The sequence below is a fragment of the Scyliorhinus torazame genome, chromosome 8 (assembly GCF_047496885.1).
Source record: "Scyliorhinus torazame isolate Kashiwa2021f chromosome 8, sScyTor2.1, whole genome shotgun sequence".
In the NCBI taxonomy this organism is placed as follows: Eukaryota; Metazoa; Chordata; class Chondrichthyes; order Carcharhiniformes; family Scyliorhinidae; genus Scyliorhinus; species Scyliorhinus torazame.
Window position 1 is genome coordinate 55516251 of NC_092714.1, and position 23263 is coordinate 55539513.

At 47.1% G+C, this 23263-nt stretch overlaps 1 protein-coding gene across 3 annotated transcripts in view; it reads left to right on the plus strand.

Annotated features, from left to right (window-relative positions):
* Positions 1–23263, plus strand: part of LOC140427849 (E3 ubiquitin-protein ligase DZIP3-like) — a 173247-nt gene that overhangs the window by 144564 nt on the left and 5420 nt on the right. For all 3 annotated transcript variants that reach the window (XM_072513632.1, XM_072513631.1, XM_072513633.1), the window contains 8 exons: positions 3346–3442; positions 4611–4714; positions 7439–7526; positions 11879–11980; positions 18822–18959; positions 22092–22246; positions 22403–22523; positions 22647–22742. In XM_072513632.1, the coding sequence (XP_072369733.1) occupies positions 3346–3442; positions 4611–4714; positions 7439–7526; positions 11879–11980; positions 18822–18959; positions 22092–22246; positions 22403–22523; positions 22647–22742 (901 nt within the window). The remainder of the gene's footprint in view (positions 1–3345; positions 3443–4610; positions 4715–7438; positions 7527–11878; positions 11981–18821; positions 18960–22091; positions 22247–22402; positions 22524–22646; positions 22743–23263) is intronic.

Consider the following 23263-nt stretch of genomic DNA (forward strand, 5'->3'; position numbering starts at 1 on the left):
TACCACCTCCTCCATCTCAACCTTTGCTCCCAGTCCCGCCCTCTCCTGCTCCTCCACCTTCGGGAATTCCAGCTGATCCAGGAAACACATCATTCCCTCCTTCCCTTCCGAGGGCTGAGCCTTATATAACCTCTCATAGAATGCCTTGAACACCCCGTTCACTCTCTCCACTTCCCGTTCCACCTCTCCCTCCTCCTCTCTCACCCCACCTATCTCCCTCGCTGGCTGCTCCCCTCTTCCTCAATTGGTGGGCCAGTAGCCGACTCGCCTTCTCTCCATACTCATACTGTACATCCTGTGTCCTCCTCCACTGTGCCTCTGCCTTACCCGTGGTCAGCAGGTCAAATTCCACATGTAGCCTTTGTCTTTCCCTGTACAGTCCCTCCTTCGGTGCCTCTGCATATTGTCTGTCCACCCTCAGACGTTCTTTCAACAATCGCTCCCTTTCTTTACCCTCTTGCTTCCCTTTATGTGCCCTTATGGATATCAGTTCCCCTCTGACCACCGCCTTCAACGCCTCCCAGATCACTCCCACCTGAACCTCTCCGTTGTCATTACGCTCCAAGTGCCTTTCGATACACCCCCTCACCCTTAGACATACCCCCTCATCCGTCAATAAGCCCATATCCATTCTCCAGAGTGGGTGCTGTTCTTTTTCCTCTCCTACCTCCAGGTCTACCCAATGTGGAGCGTGGTCCGAAATGGCTATGGCCGTATACTCCGTCCCTGTCACCTTCGGAATCAGTGCCCTTCCCAAGACAAAAAAGTCTATCCGTGAGTATACTTTGTGAACATGGGAGAAAAATGAGAACTCCATACTCCTAGGCCTACTAAATCTCCAGGGATCTACTCCTCCCATCTGCTCCATAAAGTCCTTGAGCACCCTGGCCGCTGACAGCCTCCCCCCGGTCCTGGACCTCGACCGGTCCAGCCCTGGATCAAGCACCGTATTGAAGTCTCCCCCCATTACCAACTTTCCCGCCTCCAGGTCCGGGATACGTCCCAACATACGCCTCATAAAATTTGCGTCATCCCAGTTCGGGGCGTATACGTTCACCAGAACCACCGCCTCCCCTTGCAATCTGCCACTCACCATCACATATCTACCCCCACTATCCGCCACTATGGTCTTTGCCTCAAACAGTACCCGTTTCCCCACCAAGATAGCCACCCCCCTATTCTTCGCATCTAAACCCGAATGGAACACCTGCCCCACCCATCCTTTACGTAGTCTGACCTGGTCTATCAGTTTCAGGTGCGTCTCCTGCAACATAACCACATCTGCCTTTAATTTCTTTAGGTGTGCGAGTACCCGTGCCCTTTTAATCGGCCCGTTCAGCCCTCTCACGTTCCACGTGATCAGCCGGGTTGGGGGGCTCTTTACCCCCCCCCCCTTGTCGACTAACCATCCCCTTTTTTAACCCAGCTCCTCACCCGGTTCCCACGTACCCGTATATCCCACCGACGGTGCCCTCCCGCCTCGACCACCCCATCCCATAACAGCTCCCCCTTCTCCTTAGCAGCAGCAACCCAGTTAACCCTCCCCCCCCCCCCTCTCCGCTAGATCCCCTTCTAGCGTAGTTGCCCCCCCCCCCCCCCCCCCCCCCCCCCCCCATGTTGCTCCCAGAAGTCAGCGAACTCTGGCTGACCTCGGCTTCCCCCACTGTGCGAGGCCCCCTCCTTCCTGTGTCACCGTTCCCGCCACAATTACCATAGTGCGGGAACAAAGCCCGCGTTTCCCACTCGGCCCCGCCCCTAATAGCACATTTCCCTTCTCCTTCCCCTTTCCGTCCCACCGACGCCCACAGTTCCTCACCCCCCCCCCCCAACATGGGGAAGAGAGAAAAGTTGCAGGATCATTAACAAATTGAAAAATCATCCCCCCCCCCCCACCCCCCTTCCCTTCCTCGCCCCACATAATCACCCCACCACTTTGTCCCAGAAGCTCTTTCTCTCGCCAGACTATTCCAGCTTCTCGTCCACAATGAATGTCCACGGCTGTTCTGCCGTCTCAAAGTAGTGGTGCTTCCCTTGGTGTGTGACCCACAGTCTCGCCGGTTGCAACATTCCAAACTGAACCTTCTTTTTGTGAAGCACGCCTTAGCCCGATTGAAACTTGCCCTCCTTCTCGCCACCTCCGCACTCCAATCCTGGTAAACGCGGATCACCACGTTCTCCCACCAACAGCTCCGAGTTTTCTTCGCCCATCTGAGGGCCGTCTCTCTGTCATTAAAGTGGAGAAACCTCACCACTATAGCTCGAGGTATTTCTCCAGCCTTTGGTCTTCGCGCCAGAACTCGATAGGCTCCCTCCACCTCCAAAGGGCCCGTTGGGGCCTCCGATCCCATTAGCGAGTGAAGCATCGTACTCGCGTATGTCCCGACGTCCGCGCCTTCGGGAAGACCCAGGATTCTTAAATTCTTCCTCCTCAAATTATTCTCCAGTGCTTCCAACCTCTCCACACACCTTTTGTGCTGTGCCTCATGCGTTTCTGCCTTCACCACCAGGCCCTGTATTTCATCCTCGTTTTCAGCAGTCTTTGCCTTCACGACCCGAAGCTCCAGCTCTTGGGTCCTCTGGTCCTCCTTTAGCCCTTCAATCAACTGTAATATCGGGGCCAACACTTCCTTCTTCAACTCCTTCTTCAGCTCTTCCACACAGCGCCGCAGGAACTCTTGTTGCTCCGGGCCCCATAACAAACGGCCACCTGCCGACGTCATCTTGCTTTGAGCTTCCCTTCCTTGCCGCTGCTCCAGAGGATCCTCCGCAATCCGGCCGCTATCCTCTCCCTTTTCCATGCTTGTCCGGGGGGATTCCCTTCTGGTTTACCGCACAGTGTTTTTGGCCGTTTAAATTGCCGTTGTGGCTCCTATTAAGAGCGCAAAAGTCCGTTCCAATGGGAGATGCCGAAACGTGCGACTCAGCTGGTCATTGCCGCACCCGGAAGTCCACGATTTTTCTAACCACAAGTGAACGACGCCATCGGGAAATTGGCCCATCAGACGCAGTGAACCATGGAGCATCGGCTGTGAGGCCCGCTAATGATATGCCTACTGAACTTTTAGCCTGCACGGCGGGCGACACGTTTACGCCATTTTCAGGGTGCCAGAGCACACCGATTTGGCATCAAACCGCCGTCTACCACCTTGCGGGCTAAAAGTTCAGTAGGCATTTCGGCGTCGGAAGCTATTCTCTGCCCATTCCCGTTCATGATTTTGGCCTCGGCAAGCAGAGAATCCAGCCACCGATCTTAGTGACCGGGAGCAAAGAATACCAGCCATTGTCTGCTGCCAGGCATCTATTCAATTGGTAATACTTATAGCTCTCTTGTTCCTTCTATGGTAGGTCCTTGTGGAATAAAGATAAAGTTAAACTAGAAGATGTAACTGCCAAAAACATTGCAAAGTTAGTAGAGGCAACAAAGCGTGCAGTAGCTGCTGAGGTAAGCATTATTGCTAATCTTGGAACAAACTGTTCCAATTATTGGATGAACTTCTGAATTTCAGAGGTGGTTATCACCGCAGGAATATATTTTGTTAGTTTTGTCTCCAAGTTATTTGATATTTTCAGCTGTTGAAACTGGCTGATCTATGTTTGCATCATATTGTTCAGTTATCTTATAGATTTGTCTATTTAAAAAGAAAATGTAAATGGTGCAAAGATTAATTGGATCTATATTGGAAACACTTAAACAATCATCTGTTTTCAGCACTGATAATATTTATCAGCATGTTTTAAATTATATTAAATGGGGTGAATGCTCAAATTAAGTAGCTCCTTTTTAAATTGAGAAACAACGTGGCCAGCAATGATGGATAAGATAGTTTAATTTAAAAATTACTATTATACGAGCCACGTGGGCATTCAATTGAAAATGACATTGGGGCTTCTACAATCCTTCAAAGTTGGGGTAACTGACTTGGGGAGCTTGATTCTGCACATTCCTTAGCTGTACAAAGTGAATGCAGTGTGCTGTATTTTGGAACCTAGTTTCCATGGCCTAATGCTCATCTATATCCACTCCACAGACACGGTTATCATAATAGCCTAACCAACTTTCAACCTAAGTTGAGATTGAATTTTGTGGCTGGAATCTGGAAATAAAAGTCTAATGATGACCATGAAACCAATGTTGATTGTCGTAAAAACCCATCTGGTTCACGAATGTTCTTTAGGGAAGGAAATCTGCTGTCTACCCGGTCTGGCCTACATGTGACTCCAGACCCATAGCAATGTGGTTGACTCTTAACTGCCCCCTGAAGGCCAATTAGGGATTGGCAATAAATGCTGGCACAGCCAGCGATGCCCACGTCCCATGACCGAATACACCCCCATGTTAGACTCATTGCTTTCGTCCTTTGATATTGACCTCCTGAAGTAGATTTATGCCTGTTCTGTCTGGGAGCACAACAAATCTGGATGTCTACTGAATGCTTATGCTTATGCGAGAGGAACTGTAAGCTTTATCCTCTGGGTTGGTTGCCATATCCCCAATAGAATCCATTTTCTGGTAGAAACATCTCATGGTTGCCTTTAACATTTATCGGGATTTTGTTGTATAGTACATGTCCACACATACTCCAATGTATATGTTTAAATGTTTGTTATAGGTTTTGTTTTTAGAATGCCGAAGAGATCATGGTCTCTTCCAGTTGCAACAGGCTGAGCAAGATTGTTCGGTTCAGCTTAGGGCTGCAGAAGAGAATTTGACACGGTGAGACGACTAGCTCAATAGTTTTAACATAAATCAGTGTACAATTTATATGTTGTTCAAGGCTGCATGTTATTATCATCGATATCTCTGCTGTGTTCTCGTGCCCCATTATCTTTTACTATAAATAGCTGAACTCCATGACAATAGCAGTTTCTCAAAATTGGGATAGAAATTTGTCAAGCGGGGTCTGCTGAGAATTGATGCTCATCCACGCAGCAATGTTATGGAAGATGCAGATTGGCTGACTTTGGCACCAGTGGATCTCGTAGCATATCTCTTTTTTGACCGTCACTTCAGCCTTCCAAATGCAAATGTTAATTTTTAAATAGCAATAACCATTGGACTCCTGGCGAGCCACGGTGGAAGTTTGTATTCTGGGTGTCTGCAGATCCTATCTTCTTTAAGGATACTTCTGTTCAGCTGAACTCGCCTTAAATATTTCATTTACACTCAGCTTTTCAGTGAAACAGCACTTCTGAAGTTTATCCATGAACAAATATCAAAAAGCCCACAACTCGCAATCTCTGCACAAAAAACCCCAAAGAAAACCCCAAATTGCTTACTTCTACATACTGTCTATTATGAAAAGGTGGGACTTTTGATTGACCACTGGGGAATAATTCTAGGGAACTAAAAGTCATTATTTGCATGTAGGATTCATACAAACAAGATTTAAAACAGCTGCTATATAAGGCCCAGTGACCTATCTGCTTTGAGTTCTGCTCATTATAAAAAGATAGCTTATTTTTCTATAATTAATGCTTTTGAGTTCCATATCCTTCTTTACAGCCTCTACTCTTTCATGTACCATCACTTATAAATATTTTGCATGAGATTTTTTTTCCTACTGCTGCTTTTACTTTCATCCTCTGCAAATTATTTTTCCTTTATCGCTGAACGGCCAAGCCTTCCTTTAACAACTTACTTTACTTATAAAAGTTGTTATTTTCTTTTACGGTGTCGACTAGTTTTGTGCCATTTCTTTTTAGCCCTTCTAATTTTCTGCTTCAGTTCCTTACTATGTGCTTAGTATTGTGAGCCCACTTTGTCAGGTGCCTATTTTAAGTTTGTTTTCCCTGTGTTCATTTCAGTACTATATGCGTCTCATTTTCTCTACTTTTGTATATTTTGGTCCTATTTATAAAACCCATCTGCTTTTTATGGAGTCAGAGTCATAGAGTTACATCTTTATATAATACTCTGGCTGTGGCCTAACAAATGTTTCATAGAGTTCCAAAATAACTACATGGATTACGGTAAAATGATATAGTGTAGATTTATTTGTTCTTAAGGGCAGCACGGTAGCATTGTGGATAGCACAATTGCTTCACAGCTCCAGGGTCCCAGGTTCGATTCCGGCTTGGGTCACTGTCTGTGCGGAGTCTGCACATCCTCCCCGTGTCTGCGTGGGTTTCCTCCGGGTGCTCCGGTTTCCTCCCACAGTCCAAAGATGTGCAAGTTTGGTGGATTGGCCATGATAAATTGCCCTTAGTGTCCAAAATTGCCCTTAGTGTTGGGTGGAGGTGTTGACTATGTGTAGGGTGCTCTTTCCAAGAGCCGGTGCAGACTCAATGGGCTGAATGGCCTCCTCCTGCACTGTAAATTCAATGATAATGAATGATTAATCTAGGACAAAGGTTCGGCACAACATCATGGGCCGAAGGGCCTGTTCTGTGCTGTATTTTTCTATGTTCTATGTTCTAACCTCCCTGCTCTTAAACTATGCCTCGGCTAATTAAAGCAAGTATACCATATGCCTTCTTAACCACTGTATATCCACCTGCTCTGCTACCTTGTTTTTTTTAGAAAATATTTTATTGAAGCATTTATAATTTTAACATTTTAAACAATAGAGAAATCCAACACACACACAACCCCACAATAACATACCCAACTCGCCCCAGCTCTAAACCCTAACTAGCCATACATTAGATTTCCTGCCCTTATTCGTCACTTCCATGCCACCAATTTTCGTATCATCCGTGAACTTACTGATCAACCCTCCTACATTCGTGTCCAAATTATTTATATAAACCAAAAAGAGCAAGGGCCCCAACACAGATCCCTGTGAGACCCCACTGGACACAGACCTCCAGTCAGAAAAACACCCCTCGACCATCACCCTCTGCTTCCTGCCGCTCAACCAATTCTGGATCCAAGTTGCCAAATTTCCTTGGATCCCTTGCTGACTATGGACTATGTCAATGCATTGCCTTGGTCACCTCTTCGAAAAATTCAATCAAGTTGGTCAGACATCACCACCCTTAACAAAACCATGCTGACTGTTCTTGATTAATCCCTGCCTCTACAAATACAGATTAATTTGGTCTCTCAGAATTTTCCAATAATTTCCCCACAACTGAGGTTAGACTGACTAGCCTGTAATTTCCTGGTTTCTCCCTTCTCGAAGAATGGTATCATTGCCTTTTACAAATTCATACTGGCTGTTTTTCTGGGTCAGTAATAACTTTTATCCCTAATTATGGCCTCTCGGGGCTTAGCCACTACCATTGTTAGGTTGGATGTTTTATAGTGACCTGGTTTGAAACTTTCTCTCTTCTTTGAACAGAAGGGTGAAATAGACAGTCTCCTTCAAGTCTAAATGATGAAAAAAGCAAATACGGACAATTGTCTCATCCAGAAAAACCTTTGACTTGGCAAAAGCATTTCAAGATGCAGTGCTTGTTGAAATCTAATGAAAACCATTGTACCTTTTGCTAACAGGAGTTTTGAGTCTGCGCATGTACGTGCAACAGTAGATGGTTGGCAAGCAATTGTAGCTGATATAAGAAACAAGATTGATTTTACGAAGGTGAGTTTTTCTATACCAACTTATGCTAAAGTACTATTATCGAACCAGTGTTAGTTTTTGTCCGATTACTCACCTTGGGGCAGACTTTTACTCTCCCCCAAGGTGGGGGGGGGGGGGGGGGGGGCACTGTATGCTTTGTTAACCACTCTTGCAACCTGACCTTCAATGACTTATGTATATGTACACCCAGGTCCCTTTTCTCCTGCACCCCTTTCAGATTGTATCCTTTATATTGTCTCTCCATGTTCTTTCTACCAAAATGAATCACTTCACGTTTCTCTGACTTCATCTGTCATCTGTCTGTACATTGCACCAACCAGTTTGTCCTATTGACGTTTTACGTGGTCCTCCTCACAGTACACGATGCTTCCAAGTTTTTGTATCATCCACGTATTTTAAAATTGTTACCTGTACGCCTTGGTCTAGGTCATTAATATATATCAGAAAGACAAGGATCCCAACAATGACCCCTGGGGAACTCTGCTACAAGCTTTTCTTCGGCCCAAAAACATCCATTAAATACTACTCTCGATTTCCTGTCACTCAGCCAGCTTCATAACCATGTTGCTGCTGTCCCTTTTGTTCTATGGGCTATAACTTTGCTCACATGTTTGTGTGAGGGACTGTATCAAATGCCTTTTGGAAGTCCATTTATACCACATCAGCATCATTGCCCTCATCAACCTTCACTGTTACCTTCTCTTAATAACTCCAGCAAATTAGTTAAACATGATTTTCCGTTTACAAATCTGTGCTGGCTTTCCTTAATTAACCCATGTTTACCCAAGTGACCATTGGTTCAAATTATTGCTTCTAGATGTTTCCCCACCACCGAAGTTGAACAGACTGACCTGTAGTTGCTGGGCTTACCATTGAGCAGAAACTGAACAGGACTAGCCATATAAATACTATGGCTACAGGAACAGGGCAGATGCCAGGAATCTTGTAGCAGTAACTCAGCTCCCATAAGCTACAGGCCACATGTCAAGACTGTGTTGGAATATTCTCCCTTTGTCTGGGTGGGTATAGCTCCAATAACATTCAAGAAGCTTGACACCATCTAGGACGAGGCAGCCTGCTTAAGTGGCTCTCCATCCATAAATATTCACTCCTTCCACCATCGATGCACAGTAGCAGCAGTGTGGACCAACTACAAGATGTATTGCAGGAACTCACCTGACAGCACCTTCTAAACCCACAGCCACTGCCATCTAGAAGGAAAGAGCAGCAGATACCCTAGAACACCACCTGCAAGTTCCCCTCCAAGCCAAACACCATCCTGACCTGGAAATATATTGCTCTTCCTTCACTGGGTCAAAACTCCTGGAACTTCCTCCCTAATAGCGCTGTAGATGTACCTACACCTCAAGGACTGCAGTGGTTCAAGAAGGCAGCTCTTCCCCACTTTCTCAAGGGCAATAAATGATGGGCAATCAATGCTGGCCTAGCCAGTGATGGCCACATCACTTGAATGAATACATTTTTAAAAGTTGTGATGATGGAAGCAATGAACAGCGATACCTATTGGTCTTCCAATGGTTTTCTTTTGGAAACGGAGAGAGAGTGAGAGAGGGAAGTTGAAATTGTGAGCTGTAATTATACATGTTATACATTTATTTATCAAGGCCCGCCTTCTCAACCTTGCCCCTCACCTGAGGTGTGATGATCCTCGGGTTAAATCACCACCAATCAGTTCTCCCCCTCAAAGAGGAAAGCAGCATATGGTCATTTGGGACTATGGTGACTTTACCTTACTGTACCTTACCTTACCTTCCTTGTCTATATGTCGAAGCCACTCAAACTTTCACTTCCATTTGATGTCCGGAAGTTTGAATTCCCTTTCTGCATGAGTTCCTTACCTTGCCCCTGAAAATTCATTGAATTAAATATTAGACTCCTCCACCATGATTATGTTTCTCTGCATTGCCAAAGTCAAAACATAACTGATTAGATTTTGAATTCATAGGCTATAATGCACTGAACCACACAGATCATAGTTTGATTCTTGATGTGTGCTCAGTTAACTGATCTTTAGTTGCTATGGTTGACCTCAGCACCCAGAGTGATAGAAGGGGGATGACAGTGAGTCCTCTACTTCCGACTACCTTCCTCTCTTCTCTCCCTTCAACTCATCACTGAACGTGTGTCTTCAACTTTCTGAATCTCATGTTCTGAAGTTCCTCCCTAAGCTTCTTTGTTTCTCTACTTCCCTCTCCTCTGTAGACCCATCTCTCTTTGACCAAATGTTTTAATCATCTCTTTCGGTATCGCTTCTTTTGGTTCAATGTCCATTATTGTCTGATTAATACTCTGTGAAGTGCCTTGCTGTGATCCTATCCATGATTGAATTGTCTTTCTGCGGGACGCAAAAAGCTGGAAGGAAATCCGGAGAGCAGACAGAGAGCACAGAGTCTCACTCTATGCAGCTGACCTGCTCCTCTATGTCTCGAAGCCACAGGAGGGACTGAAGGCAATACTGCAAATACTGAAAGAGTTTGGAATCTTCTCGGGCTACAAACTTAACCTGGGCAAAAGCGAGGCATTCCCAGTGAACCCCAAAAGGGGAAGGGACAGAGCTGAAGGGGCGCAGGTTTAAAACAGCCCAGAACAGATTCCGTTACTGGGGATCCAAATAGCCAGAGACTGGACACAGATCCACAAGTGGAACCTGACCAGCCTGGTGGAGGAAGTAAGAAAAGACTTTCAACGGTGGGGCTCACTCCCTTTCTCCCTGGCGGGAAGAGTGCAGACGATCAAGAACGTACTGCCAAGGTCCCTCTTCCTGTTTAGATCCATCCCGATCTTCAAGGCCTTTTTCTAAAACATGGACAGGCTAATCATGGTGTTTGTGTGGGGGGGTGTAAGAACCCGAGAATTCCCAAACTGACACTGCAAAAAGGAAAAGTCAGAGAGGGCCTGGCTCTACCGAACCTACAATACTACCACTGAAATGAAATGAAAATCGCTTATTGTCACAAGTAGGCTTCAAATTAAGTCACTGTGAAAAGCCCCTAGTCGCCACATTCCGGCACCTGTTCCGTGAGGCTGTTACGGGCCCTGAACAGGCGCTGGAATGTGGCGACTGGGCAGCAACGGCAGAAAAAGTAAGGGGATGGGTACAAGAACCCGACACAGATTGGGTACAAATGGAGGAGGCATCCTGTAAAGGAACGACCCTCCGGGCCCTGGCTACAACAGCACTCCCATCCTCCTCAACAAGATACACAATGAGCCCAGTGGTAACGGCCACGCTGAGAACGTGGACCCAGTCGAGACAGCACTTTGGGATAACCAAAATGTCCCCATGGTCCCCATCTGCGGCAATCACAGATTCCCCCCAGCCACCTTCAAAAGATGGAGGCGGGACGGGGGCACATTGACGGTTGGGGACTTCTACGTAGGGCGCAGACTGGCGACACTGGACGAACCGACGAGGAAGTGGAAACTAGCAAAAGGACAGGAATTGAGACACCTCCAAATAAAGCACTTCCTCCGCAAAGAGACAGTAGGGTACCCCGGGGCCCCAGAAAACACTACTAGAGGACCTGATCGGCACAAGCAGCGAGAAGGGGGGGGGGGCGGGGGCGGGGGCTATGTGGGAAAATATACGGACATCTACTGGACAGAGCTCGAACACCACTGGACGAGACCAGACAAAAATGGGAGGACGAACTGGGGACAGGGGTAGGATGGGGACTCTGGAGCGAAGCACTGAACAGGACGAACTCCACTTCCTCCTGCACAAGGCTAAGCCTAATGCAGCTCAAAGTGGTGCACAGAGCACACCTGACCAGAACTCAAATGAGCAGATTCTTCCTGGAGGTGGAGGACAAATGTGAGCGGTGCCAGAGGGGCCCGGCCAACCACACCCACATGTTTTGGGCTTGCCCAAGCTTGCTGGGTTCTGGACAGCCTTCTCCGAGGCAATGTCCAAGGTTGTGGGGGTGAGGGTGAAGCCATGCCCAATAGTGGCAATCTTCGGGGTATCGGAGCAGCCAGAGTTACACATGGGGAAGGGGGCCAATGGGGGGGATGAGAAAAGCCAAGAAAAATGATTGAATTGTCTGCCAACATTCATTTTCTGGTATTGCACTTTAACAAAGTCAATGTTGTTGAGGTCAGAAGGTTCCTTGTGACTTTGGAACAGTATCTAGGTAAAAGTAAATTACTGTAAAAGAGAGAAGGAAATTAAGAAGATACTTTTCAAAGGCTGTATGAGTATGATAGTATTACAAACGTATGCCGTAATAAAAATCTAGTTCATTCACCAGGCTTTCTGTGCTAGTGTCAACTGTTGTAATAATTGGCATCTTCATTTAATTTGTAGTAATTTGGATATTTCTTATTCTTAGAATCAGTTTGACGAACAGATAAGTTTGTTGAAGAGTGGAACTAAATTGAGTCTGCTTCCTAAGATAAAAATCCCACCACCACCTCCACATCCTGATGCAGTTGTAAGTTCTTACTACTATAATTTCTTTACAACATTGAATATTCTGTCTGGATTAATCTTGCTCAAATAATTTTCTATTCCTAGAACCATAGAATTCCTACAGTGCAGAAAGAGGCCATTTGGCCTGATTATGGAATCTGCATGACCCTCTGAAAGAGCACCTACCGCGCACCTCCCCCCCCCCTCCATCTACCTCGACCCCCCCATCCTCACAGCCCCCTAATCCCACCTAACCGACACATCCTTGGACACGAAGGGGCAATTTTATCATGGCCAATCCACCTAACCTGCACATCTTTGGACTGTGGGAGGAAATTGGAACACCCGGAGGAACCCATGCAGACTCAGGGTGACAAACTCCACACAGACAGTCACCCGAGGCCGGAACTGAACCCAGCTCCCTGGCCCTGTGAGGCGAGGCAGCAGTGCTAGCTGTGTCGTTCCTGTTAAAAGTCTGCAGTCAAAACATCCATAAAACCTCAAGCAGTGGACTTCCAGTGGCATCTGCGAGCGGGTTGGCCGCATCGAGAGGAGCTCCCGCCGGTGGCCACTATTTACGGCGCTTTCGGGGATTTCCCTGATTTTTCGCTCTCTCTCCCCCCACCCCCCTGATTATTGTCTGCATTTGGGGCCGCCCCGGGCGTCAAGCGGGGCCGGTTTGAAAACCGGCGAGGAACCCCACGCGGGTGTCGGGCGGCTGGTGCTGAGACGGGCCCAGTGCGTGCGGAGGTCGGAGCCAAACGGAGGTCAAGGCGGCAGGCCCGAAGACAGGGCGCGATGTAGGTGAGATGTCCCACATCAGGTGGCTCCCACCTAAAATGTTGTAAGAAGACTGAAATCCAGTCCCAGGGGAATTCTGGAGGAATACAAAAAAGAAGAGAAAGAAGTTTTAAAGAAACTTGGTGAAAGTTTTTTTTTCTTTTTTTGAAGGAAGAATTTTTTTGTTTTTCTATAATGAAAAAAAAAAATTGAAGAAGGAAAGAAGGCTCGCCATTGAATGAGAGTACCAGCAAAAGCACTGACAAGGTGGCGGATGCTGGACCGCATGGTGAGGCCACACAAGTTACGGTGGAGAAGATGACCAAGGTGATGGCTGTGGAGCTGGAAAAGCAGTTTACGAGGCACATGGAGGCTTTGAGGAAGGAGATGGCGGTCACATTGAAGTTATTGGTGGAGGAGGCAATCGCCCCGGTGAGAGTAGCTGTGGCAAAGACATCGGCCGAGGTGAGAGAGCAGGGCAAGAAGATGAAGGAAGTGGAGGAGGCCGTGTCGCAGCACAGCGACCAGTTCACCTCGATGGGGGAACGAGCTGCGGAGGGTGGTGGAGGTCAACAGAGGACTCCGAGCAAAGCTCGAGGACTTGGAGAACCGCTCGAGGCGGCACAATCAGAATTGTGGGCTTGTCCGAAGGGACAGAGGGCCCAAGGCCAACAGAGTACTTCGCAAAGAAGTTGGTGAAGTTGATGGGGGAAGGGTGAGAACCCTTCCCGGTACGAACTGGACCGAGCTCATCGGTCATTAAGGCCGAAGCCCAAAGTGAATGAGCCACCAAGAGCAGTAATTATCTGCTTCCATAAGTACTGCATGAAGGAGAAGGTGTTAAGCTGGCGAAGCAGAAGCGCGAGGTGCAGTGGGATGGTGCTGGAGTTCGGATCTACCAGGACTTGACGGTGGAGTGGGTAAAAATACGAGCGGCGTTCAGGCGAGTGAAGGCGGCACTGTACAGAAAGGGGCTGCGATTTGGTATGGTATACCCGGCGAAGCTGAGGGTGACGTATGATGCCAAAGACTTTTATTTAGAGACGGCTGAGGTGTTCGTGAGGGCAGAAGGCTTGGGACAGACGTGAGGAGCGGAGCTGGAAGAGAGACTGTGGACTATGATTGGGGAGCTGGAAAATGTATAAATGCTATAACTTTTTTTTTACTAACGTGTATTGTAATTTACTTCTCTTCACATTGTTACAGAGTTCAAGTTATTGGTTGAGTTGATTGGCATTCTGTGTTGCGACGGTTATATCTTATTTTAGTGAATGGTATGGGTTGGATTGTTGTTTTTGTTTTTTCTTTCTCTGGGACTAGGTGGGAGGGACGGTATACCTTGGTGGGGGGAGCCACCCGCGCTAGCTAACTAAAGTCGGCTAGTGAACGGAGGTGAGGTGAGAAGAGGGCTGCAGACATTGGAGTCTGGTTAGCCGGTTTCGATGGGCCTACGAGGCGAGGGAGGGGGGGGGGAAGGGATTGATGCTGGGAGATGTTTTTTCAAGAGGAAATGTCGGGGGTGGGGGGGATGGGGTTTGATGTTAATAATGGATAGGGGCGGGTCAGGCTCATTGGGTAGGGCCCGGTGGTATGATGATGGTGGATAAGAAGGGTTGGGGGGGGGCGGGGGGAGAGAGAGAGAGACCCCCGATCCCGAGTTAGGATAGTCACGTGGAACGTGAGGGGGTTAGTAGGTCCGGTCAAGAGGTCAAGGCTGTTTGCGCATCTTAAAAGTTTGAAAGCCGATGTAGGTATGCTGCAGGAGACTCACTTGAGGATGAAGGACCAGGTGAGACTTTAAAAAGGGCTGGGTTAGTCAGGTGTTTCACTCTGGATTTGACGGAAGGGTTCGAGGGGTAGCGGTAATGGTCAGCAAAAGAGTACGCTTCCAGATGGAGAAGGTGGTGGCAGATCAGGCGGGTAGATATGTGATTGTGACAGGGGCGCTGGCGGGGAGGTTTAGTGGCGCTGTTGAGTGTATGCGGTCCCAATTGGGACGATGTGGGATTCGCAAAGAAGGTGTTTGGGACCATCCCCGACTTGGACACACACGAACTGATAATGGGGGGGGGAACTGGAACTTGGTGTAGGAGCCAAGGTTGGACAGGTGACGGCCGCGCTCGCTGGTCCCATCGGGGGCGAAGGTGTTGGCTGGGCTAATGGTGGAAATGGGAGAGATGGACCCTTGGAGGTTTCTGCACCCGAGGGAATGGGAGTATTCGTTTTTCTCAGCAGTCCATAAGGTGTACTCGCGGATCAACATTTTCATGGTGGGGAAGGCTTTGCTGGCTGGGCAGTTGCTCGGCAATTGCAGTGTCAGATCATGCTCCGCATTGGGTGCATATGGTACTGGAGAAGGGGGTAGCGCAGAGGCCGGGGTGGAAATTAGATGTGGGGCTTTTGGCGGACCAAGGGTTCTGTGACAAAATTGAAACGGTAATTGAGGAATATGTAGGTTTCAACTGTATGGGTGAGGTGTCAAAGGCAGTTGTCTGGGAGGCTCTAAAGGCGGTGGTGAGGTGATTTTGTTTAAGGCCAGGGTGGACAAAGAGGAGAGGTTGGAGCGGCAGAGGGTAATAGATGAAATGTTGGAGGTAGATCTGAGTTATGCAGAAGATGGGGACCCAGCAAAGTTGGAAAAGGGGAAGGAATTACAGGCGAGCTTTGACCGACTATCTACCAGGAAGGCGGTGCGCCAACTGAGACGAGCAAGGGGTGCAGTTTACGAACATGAAGATAAGGTCAGCTCCGGAGGGAGGCAGCGGTAAGGGAAATTGTTCAGGTGAGGGACAGAGCAGGGAAGTTGGTGGTGGCTCCGGGTCTGATTAACAAGGTCTTTGAGGAATTTTATGAGAGGTTTTACAGGTCAGAGCCACCTGGGGGAGACCGGGAGATACAGGAATTTCTAGATGGGTTGGAGTACCCAAGGTTAGGGGAGGGGGACATTAGAAGGAGCGATAGTGGAGCAGGAGATAAAAGATGCGATTGGGAGGATGCAGTCGGGGAAGGTGGCAGGGCCGGATGGGTTTTCGGTGGAATATTATAAAAAATTCAAGGATAAGCTGGCACCCCTTATGGTGGGGATGTTTGAAGAGGCGATAGGGAAGGGGGTGTTGCCACAAACTTTGGGGCAGGCATCGATTTCCCTGTTGCTAAAAAAAGATAAGGATCCGATGGGGTGTGGGTCGTATAGGCCCTTATCTCTTCTGAATGTGGACGCAAAAGTATTGGCGAAGGTACTGGCGGGTAGGCTGGAGCAGTGCCTCCCGAAGGTGATAGGTGAAGATCAGGCGGGGTTCGTGAGAGGGAGGCAGCTCTTTTCAAACGTTAGAAGGGTATTGAACATCGTTATGGCACCGGCGGAGGGGAAGGAAACAGAGGTGGTTGTTGCACTGGATGCTGAGAAGGCGTTCGACCGGGTAGAATGATGGCAGTTCTGGAGCGGTTTGGGGTTGGACCAAGATTTGTTAACTGGGTAAACCTACTATATAAGGAGCAGAGGGCGAGTGTCCGCACAAACAACATCAGCTCGCGATACTTTTCTCTCCACCGTGGGACTAGGCAGGGATGTCCTATGTCCCCCCTGCTGTTTTCACTCGCAATTGAGCCGTTGCCCATTGCATTAAGAAGTTCGGGGTTATGGAAAGGAATAATGCGGGGCCGGGGGGGGGGGGGGGGGGGGGGAGGGTGTGGATGGAGCATATGGTGTCCTTATATACCGATGACTTGCTGTTGTAAGCAGCAGGGGCTGGTTTAGCACACTGGGTTAAGTAGCTGGCTTTTAAAGCCGACCAAGGCAGGCCAGCAGCACGGTTCAATTCCCGTGACCAGCCTCCCCGAACAGGTGTCGGAATGTGGCGACTAGGGGCTTTTCACAGTAACTTCATTGAAGCCTACTTGTGACAATAAGCGATTTTCTTTTCATTTCATTTCATACGTGTTGAAACCGAGTGTGTCGATAGGGGGTATATATGGAGCTGCTTCGAGTGTTTGGGTCTTTCTCGGGTACAAACTAAATCTAGACAAGAGTAAGTATTTTGTGGTGTCTCGGCCGGGGATGGGGGCAGAGGTGGGGGGCTGCCATTCCGTAGGGCAGGGACCCACTTCAGGTACCTGGGGGTGCAGGTTGCCCTGCGGGGGGGGGGGGGGCGGGGGGCTCCACAAGTACAACATTTCTAGTTTGGTGGGGAGGGTGAAAGCTGATCTGGCAAGGTGGGATGGTCTCCGTCTGTCACTAGCGGGCCGGGTACAGGCGGTTAAAATGAACGTGTTACCCCGATTTCTGTTTATTTTTCAATGCCAATCGATTGTCCAGCCAAAAGGCTTTTTCAGAGAGATTGAGGGAATGTTAACTTTGTTCATATGAGATGGGATGGTGGCCAGAGTTAGAAAGGTGCTGCTACAGAGGGGAAGGCAGGCAGGGGGTTTGGGTCTTCCGAACTCGATGTATTAATACTGGGCGGCGAATGTGGAGAAGGTGCGGAGCTGGGTCAGAGGGGTTGATTCTCAGTGGGTCAGAATGGAGGTGAGTTTGTGCAGGGGGTCGGGATGAAAGCACTAGCAACGGAGCCGCTTCTGATAGCCCCGGGGAAATAATAATATTATAATAATAATCGCTTATTGTCACAAGTAGGCTTCAATGAAGTTACTGTGCCCCTAGTCGCCACATTCCGGCGCCTGTTCAGGGAGGCAGGTACGGGAATTGAACCCGCGCTGCTGGCCTTGTTCTGCATTACAAGCCAGCTGTTTAGCCCACTGTGCTAAACCAGCCCCTATATACTCAAGGAGTCCGGTAATAATAGCTTCATTGTGAATTTGGAGGCAGTTTCGCCAACACATCGGGTTGGGGTCAGGGTCAAGGGAAATGCCGACTCGGAGGAGCCACTGATTTGAGCCAGGGAAGTGAGATGGAAATGTTCTGAAATGGGAGGAGAAGGGGATTAAGACAGTAAAAGATTTGTTTCTATGGGGTCGATTTGCAGGATTGAAGGAGCTGGAAGCGAAGTATGGGGTGGAGCAGGGAGAAATGTTTAGATACATGTAGGTTTGAGATTTTGCTAGAAAGGAGATACAGAGCTTCCCCGTGGAGCCGACCTCCACATTGCTGGAGGAGGTGCTGACGACAGGGGGACTGGAGAAGGGGGTAGTGTCGGCGGTTTACGGAGCTATTTTGGAAGAGGAGAAGGCACCACTGGAAGGGATCAAAGCAAAGTGGGAGGAAGAGTTGGGAGAGGATATGGAGGAGGGGTTCTGGTGTGAGGTGCTCCGGAGAGTGAATGCCCCCACCTTGTGCGCAAGGTTGGGGCTGATACAGCTGAAGGTGGTATGCAGAGCACACCTCACGAGGGCGAGGATGAGCCGATTCTTTGAAGGAGTAGAAGATATGTGTGAACTTTGCGGGTGGGGCCCCGCTAATCACGTTCATATGTTTTGGTCCTGTCCAAAGCTAGAGGATTACTGGAAGGAGGTTTTTAGGGTAATTTCTAAAGTGGTGCCTATGAAACTGGACCCGGGCCCCCGGGACGCCATATTCAGGGTGTCGGACCAGCCAGGGATGGAAACGGGTGCGGAGGCAGATGTTGTAGCCTTCGCCTCGTTGATTGCCCGAAGGCGGATCCTGGTAGGTTGGAGAGCAACCTCTCCACCCTGTGCCCTGGCGTGGCGGGGGGACCTGTTGGAATTCTTGACTCTTGAGAAGGTTAAGTTTGAACTGAGGGGAAGGCTGGAGGGGTTCTACAATTCATGGGCATTATTCATTATGCACTTTCGAGAACTGGATAACATCGAATATTAGTTGGGGTGGGAGAGTTGGAGGGAGGGTGGGGGCGGTGTGTGTTAATGGCGACTATGGGTGATCTCTAATTCCTTTTTGTCATTTGTTTATGTGAACATGCGGGCTAATGTTTGGTGGGAGGATGGGATCGTTGTTATTGATATGGGGATTGACATATTTGTCACTGATTATTGTTTATTGTTGGTGGGTGTAAATTTGGGAGAAAATGTGAAAAAGGAGGAGAATAAAAACTATTTATTAAAAAAAAAAAAAGCTCAAGCAGTGTGTGTTTTGCTCCTTTCATTTACAGATGAAACATTTTCTGGAACAACATTTACAGGCAAAAGCAAACAATGTGCAGACTGGATTTGAGCAACCGAAGTCTACCAATGGAAGGTCCACAAATGTTACAGGACAGACACATGTTTCTGTGGCTGTGCAAGAACAGGTGGGGACCAATAAATCCGATTAGACCAATAATAAAGGCCAGTGACGTTTAGACTAAACTGAACTAACTTGAACTATCTTATCCAGTTTATTGATGATAATTAATGTTTGATTATTTGTTAACATCCTAGGTGCTCGCAACTTAACATATTCCTTCCATAATTATGGTTTTACTGTTTGCTTAGTAAGTGACTTATTTAGCTGAATTTTCAATTTTGAACACAAGTTAAAACTAATTACGACAGTGTTAACCTCAAAGTTCTTCTTTGCATAAACTTTCTGAAACTTTAGCAATCTTGCTCCAAATGGCATCGATTGCCAAGGTGTGTGGAGAAAATCAAAGTGAATGGTTTGTATAGAAAATATGTCTGTACCATATGTAGGGACTTAAACCAGTTCCGCTAATCCAATTCCTTTTCATTACTCTTACTGGTTTACACAAGTTGTAGGTCTGGTTTTTTTTTTGTCCTTTATTCTTTCATGGAATGTTGATGCCGCTGGCTGGTTGGGCATTTGATGCCCATCCCTAATTGTCCTTGAACTGAATGGTTTACTTGGCCATTTCCAAGGGCAGTTAAGAGTCAACCACATTGCTGTGGGTCTGAATTCATATGTAGGCCAGAGAGGGTAAGGATGGCAAATTTCCCTCAGGTCTTGCTGCATTTGAACAAGGACTGCTTCAGCGTCTGAGGAATATCGAATGATGCTGAACATTGCAATCATCAGCGAATATCTGACATTGAACATCCCCAGCAAACATTGGACCTTAGGATGGAGGGAAGGTCATTGGTGAAACAGCTGAAAATGTTAATGCCTGGGTTGCTTCCCTGAGGAATTTGCAGAGTTGGTAGAAACATGATAAGCCAAATGGCCCCTGTCTGGACTGTAACTGTTCTAGGTGACACCAATCCCAGACTTGCCTGTGTTCCTGACCACTCTGAGTCTACTTCCCAACTCTGCCACCAAGTGCCACAAACCACCTGGAGCTGCCTATGGCTTTTATTTTCTTGTTCACTTGACTTTCTCTGAAGTAAAATGGAGTCTGTGGGGAGGGGACCTCTTCTTTGCTCAGATTGAATCAGCCTAGAAAATACATCTCACCCATTCACAGAACTTCCAATTCATCCACTCGTTCTGCTACCTCAACTGCTTCATAATCCCATCCTCCTCTGTAGCAGTAACATTCCTTCTCCCCATCCTGAATCACCATCTCTATCCCTCACTCCTACCCCCATTGCTCACCACCTCCTCTACCTCTCAACCCCTTGTCCCCCACCCTGCATGCCACTTGTTAGGTGAATTAGACATTCTGAATTCTCCCTCTGTGTACCCGAACAGGCGCCAGAGTGTGGCGACTTTCACAGTAACTTCATTGCAGTGTTAATGTAAGCCTACTTGTGACACTAATAAAGATTATTATCATTAATGAAATACGGGTTTTTAGTACAATCAATGATAATTTTCATGGGTCTCCATTACTGAGACGAGGTTTTGACTCCAAATCTAATTAATTGAATTTAATTTCAATCAGCTGCCACAGTGGGATTTGTACCTATTTCTGCAGAGGACCAGGCTCTGGATAACTGGTCCAATGGCATTACCATTACATCACCATCTCCCCCTTGACATTGTATTAGCAGGCGTGTTCATTGATGTAATGAGATTGATATTCTGATTGTGATTTCTGCTACATAGAAACATAGAAAATAAGAGCAGGTGTGGTCATTCGGCCCCTCGAACCTGATCTGCTATTCAATATAATCGTGGCTGATCATGATCTCCCACTTTCCCCCATATCATTTGATCCCTTTAGCCTCCAAGAGCTGTATCTAACTCTTTCTTCAAAACAGATAATTGGCCTCAATTGCTTTCTGTGGCAGCGAATTTCACAGACTCGCCACTCTCTGGGTGAAGAAATATCTCCTCATTGCAGTCTAGCTTGTATCTTCAGACTGTGATCCCTGGTTTTGGACTCCCCTGCTATCAAGAGTATCCTTCCTGCATCTACCCTGTCTAATCCTGTTAGACTTTTATAGGTTTCTTCGAGATCCCCCCTTATTCTTCTAAACTTCAGCGAGTATAATCCTAACCATCTCAATCTCTCCTCGTACGTCACTCCCGCCATCCCAGGAATCGGCCTGGTAAACCTTTGCTGCACTCCCTCCATAGCAAGAACATCCTTCCTCGGGTAAGAAGATCAAAACTGCTCACAATATTCCAGGTGTGGTCTCACCAAGGCCCTGTATAATTGCAGTAAGACATCACTGCTTCTGTACTCGAATCCTCTCCTTATGAAGACTAACATACCATTAGCCTTCTTTACTGACAGCTGCACTTGCATGCTTACCTTCAGTGACTGCTGTACAAGGACACCCAGGTCTTATTGCACATTCCCCACTCTCAATTTATAGCCATTCAGATAATGATTTGCTTTCCTGTTTTTGCTACCAAAGTGGATAACCTCACATTTATCCACATTCTACTGCATCTGCCATGCATTTTCCCACTCATTCAACTTGTCCAAATCGCACTGAAGTATCTCTGCATCTTCGTCACAGCTCACCCTCCCGCCCAGCTTTGTGTCATCTGTTAGTGCTACATGGTTCAGAATTGGGGTATTTTGACAGTGGTCATGACTGTGAAGAGCAGGGAGAATATTTGGGCAGGGTCACATGAAATAGTTGCCATGTCTTTCGTATGGTGCCTGAGGCAGGTGGGGGTTCTACTCACATTTTTCCCTCCTGCAAATATATCCTGTGATTGTTAAGAATCTATCTGCAGAACCACAAAGGAGGGACTTCCCGAGTGAGCCCTACACCCCTAATATTGGGTGTAGGCCAATTGCTTCAGACTTTGACTTAAGGGTTGTAAATGCTTTGCTGTGAAGTGAAGATTTGAAGTTTACAGCAACAAGAAAAAAAAATTGTGCCAGCGATGCTGCCTGGATCACAACAGTATATGTTTAAAACTTATGAAGCAACTTGTTTAAATAGAGAGAAGAAAACACAAATGTCCTCCTGTTTTCCACTCTTTTTAGTTATCTTTTAAGTATATGGTTTGTTGAGGTTTAGGTTATATATAAATTTTGACGTTATTTTAAAATTAGTAAAGGTTTCTATGCATTAATCCATAGCTTCGAGGGCCTGTCCCAGAATCTGAACAAACCACATCCCAGCAGTCTACAAAAGTTGGCGCTGGGGCAGCGGCAACACCAATAGGAATCCGTGGGAAGAACAGCTTTGAGAGAATTATGGAGAAACTTTCAACATCCTATCCACAATTTACCAGGTTATAATTTGTGGCTCAAATTCTTTGCTCACAGAAGTATATCCAATGCAATTTATTTTCTTCAACTCTGGCACACATGTTCCAATATACAGTTGGAACATTGTCTTACATCTGAGGTATGTTAAAATGAAAATTCTATTTCTGTTTCCATTCTAGAGGCTCATTAACAGACTTCTTGAAAGAAGTAAGGCTGTCTAATGGTGGATCCCTTTCGGGATTATCCTATGATGAGATTGTTAATAAAGTCGCACAATTAGTGGAATCAAAACTCTCAGAGGTAAATTTGAGCATTTACTGCTCTTGCAAAAATGGGAACAAGCAATTCAGCAGTTTTATGCTTTATGGATGAACCCGTTCCCATAGCAATCAATATTTTTCTTTTTGACTTTCTGCATTTCAGAGCAACTACAGTGGTCAAAAGAAACCCTCTCAGCAATCTGTTTGGCGTTCATCGAGGCAGCAGGGGCTTCAGTCTTGGGAAGGAGCCAGGGCACTGGTAACTTACACTTGAAAATGAAATGGAAATCGCTTATTGTCACAAGTAGGCTTCAAAAGTTACTGTGAAAAGCCCCTAGTCGCCACATTCCGCCGCCTGTTCGGAGAGGCTGGAACGGGAATTGAACCGTGCTGCTGGTCTGCCTTGGTCTGCTTTCAAAGCCAGCTACTTAGCCCTGTGCTAAACCAGCCCCATATGATACATAATGTACTGAGATACTATGCATGTAAAGTTTAGAGACAAAGAATTCATACATTTCTTTCAAAGAGTTACGGTTGTTCTTTACTCTTGGCATGAGACCCTGCATTCCCAGCCTGAGATTTCCCATCTTTACAAAGTAATCGATGAAATAAATCACAGGCTACCACTGCACAATTCTGTGACATGTATTCCCAGAGTGCTTTCATTTGGAATTTTAACTCCAATATGACTTGGAGAATTCATTGCTCATTTGTACAGACCCATTCATTTCTTTAACTAGGCATCATTAAAAGTTTATTTGAAACGGTCATAGTTACAGT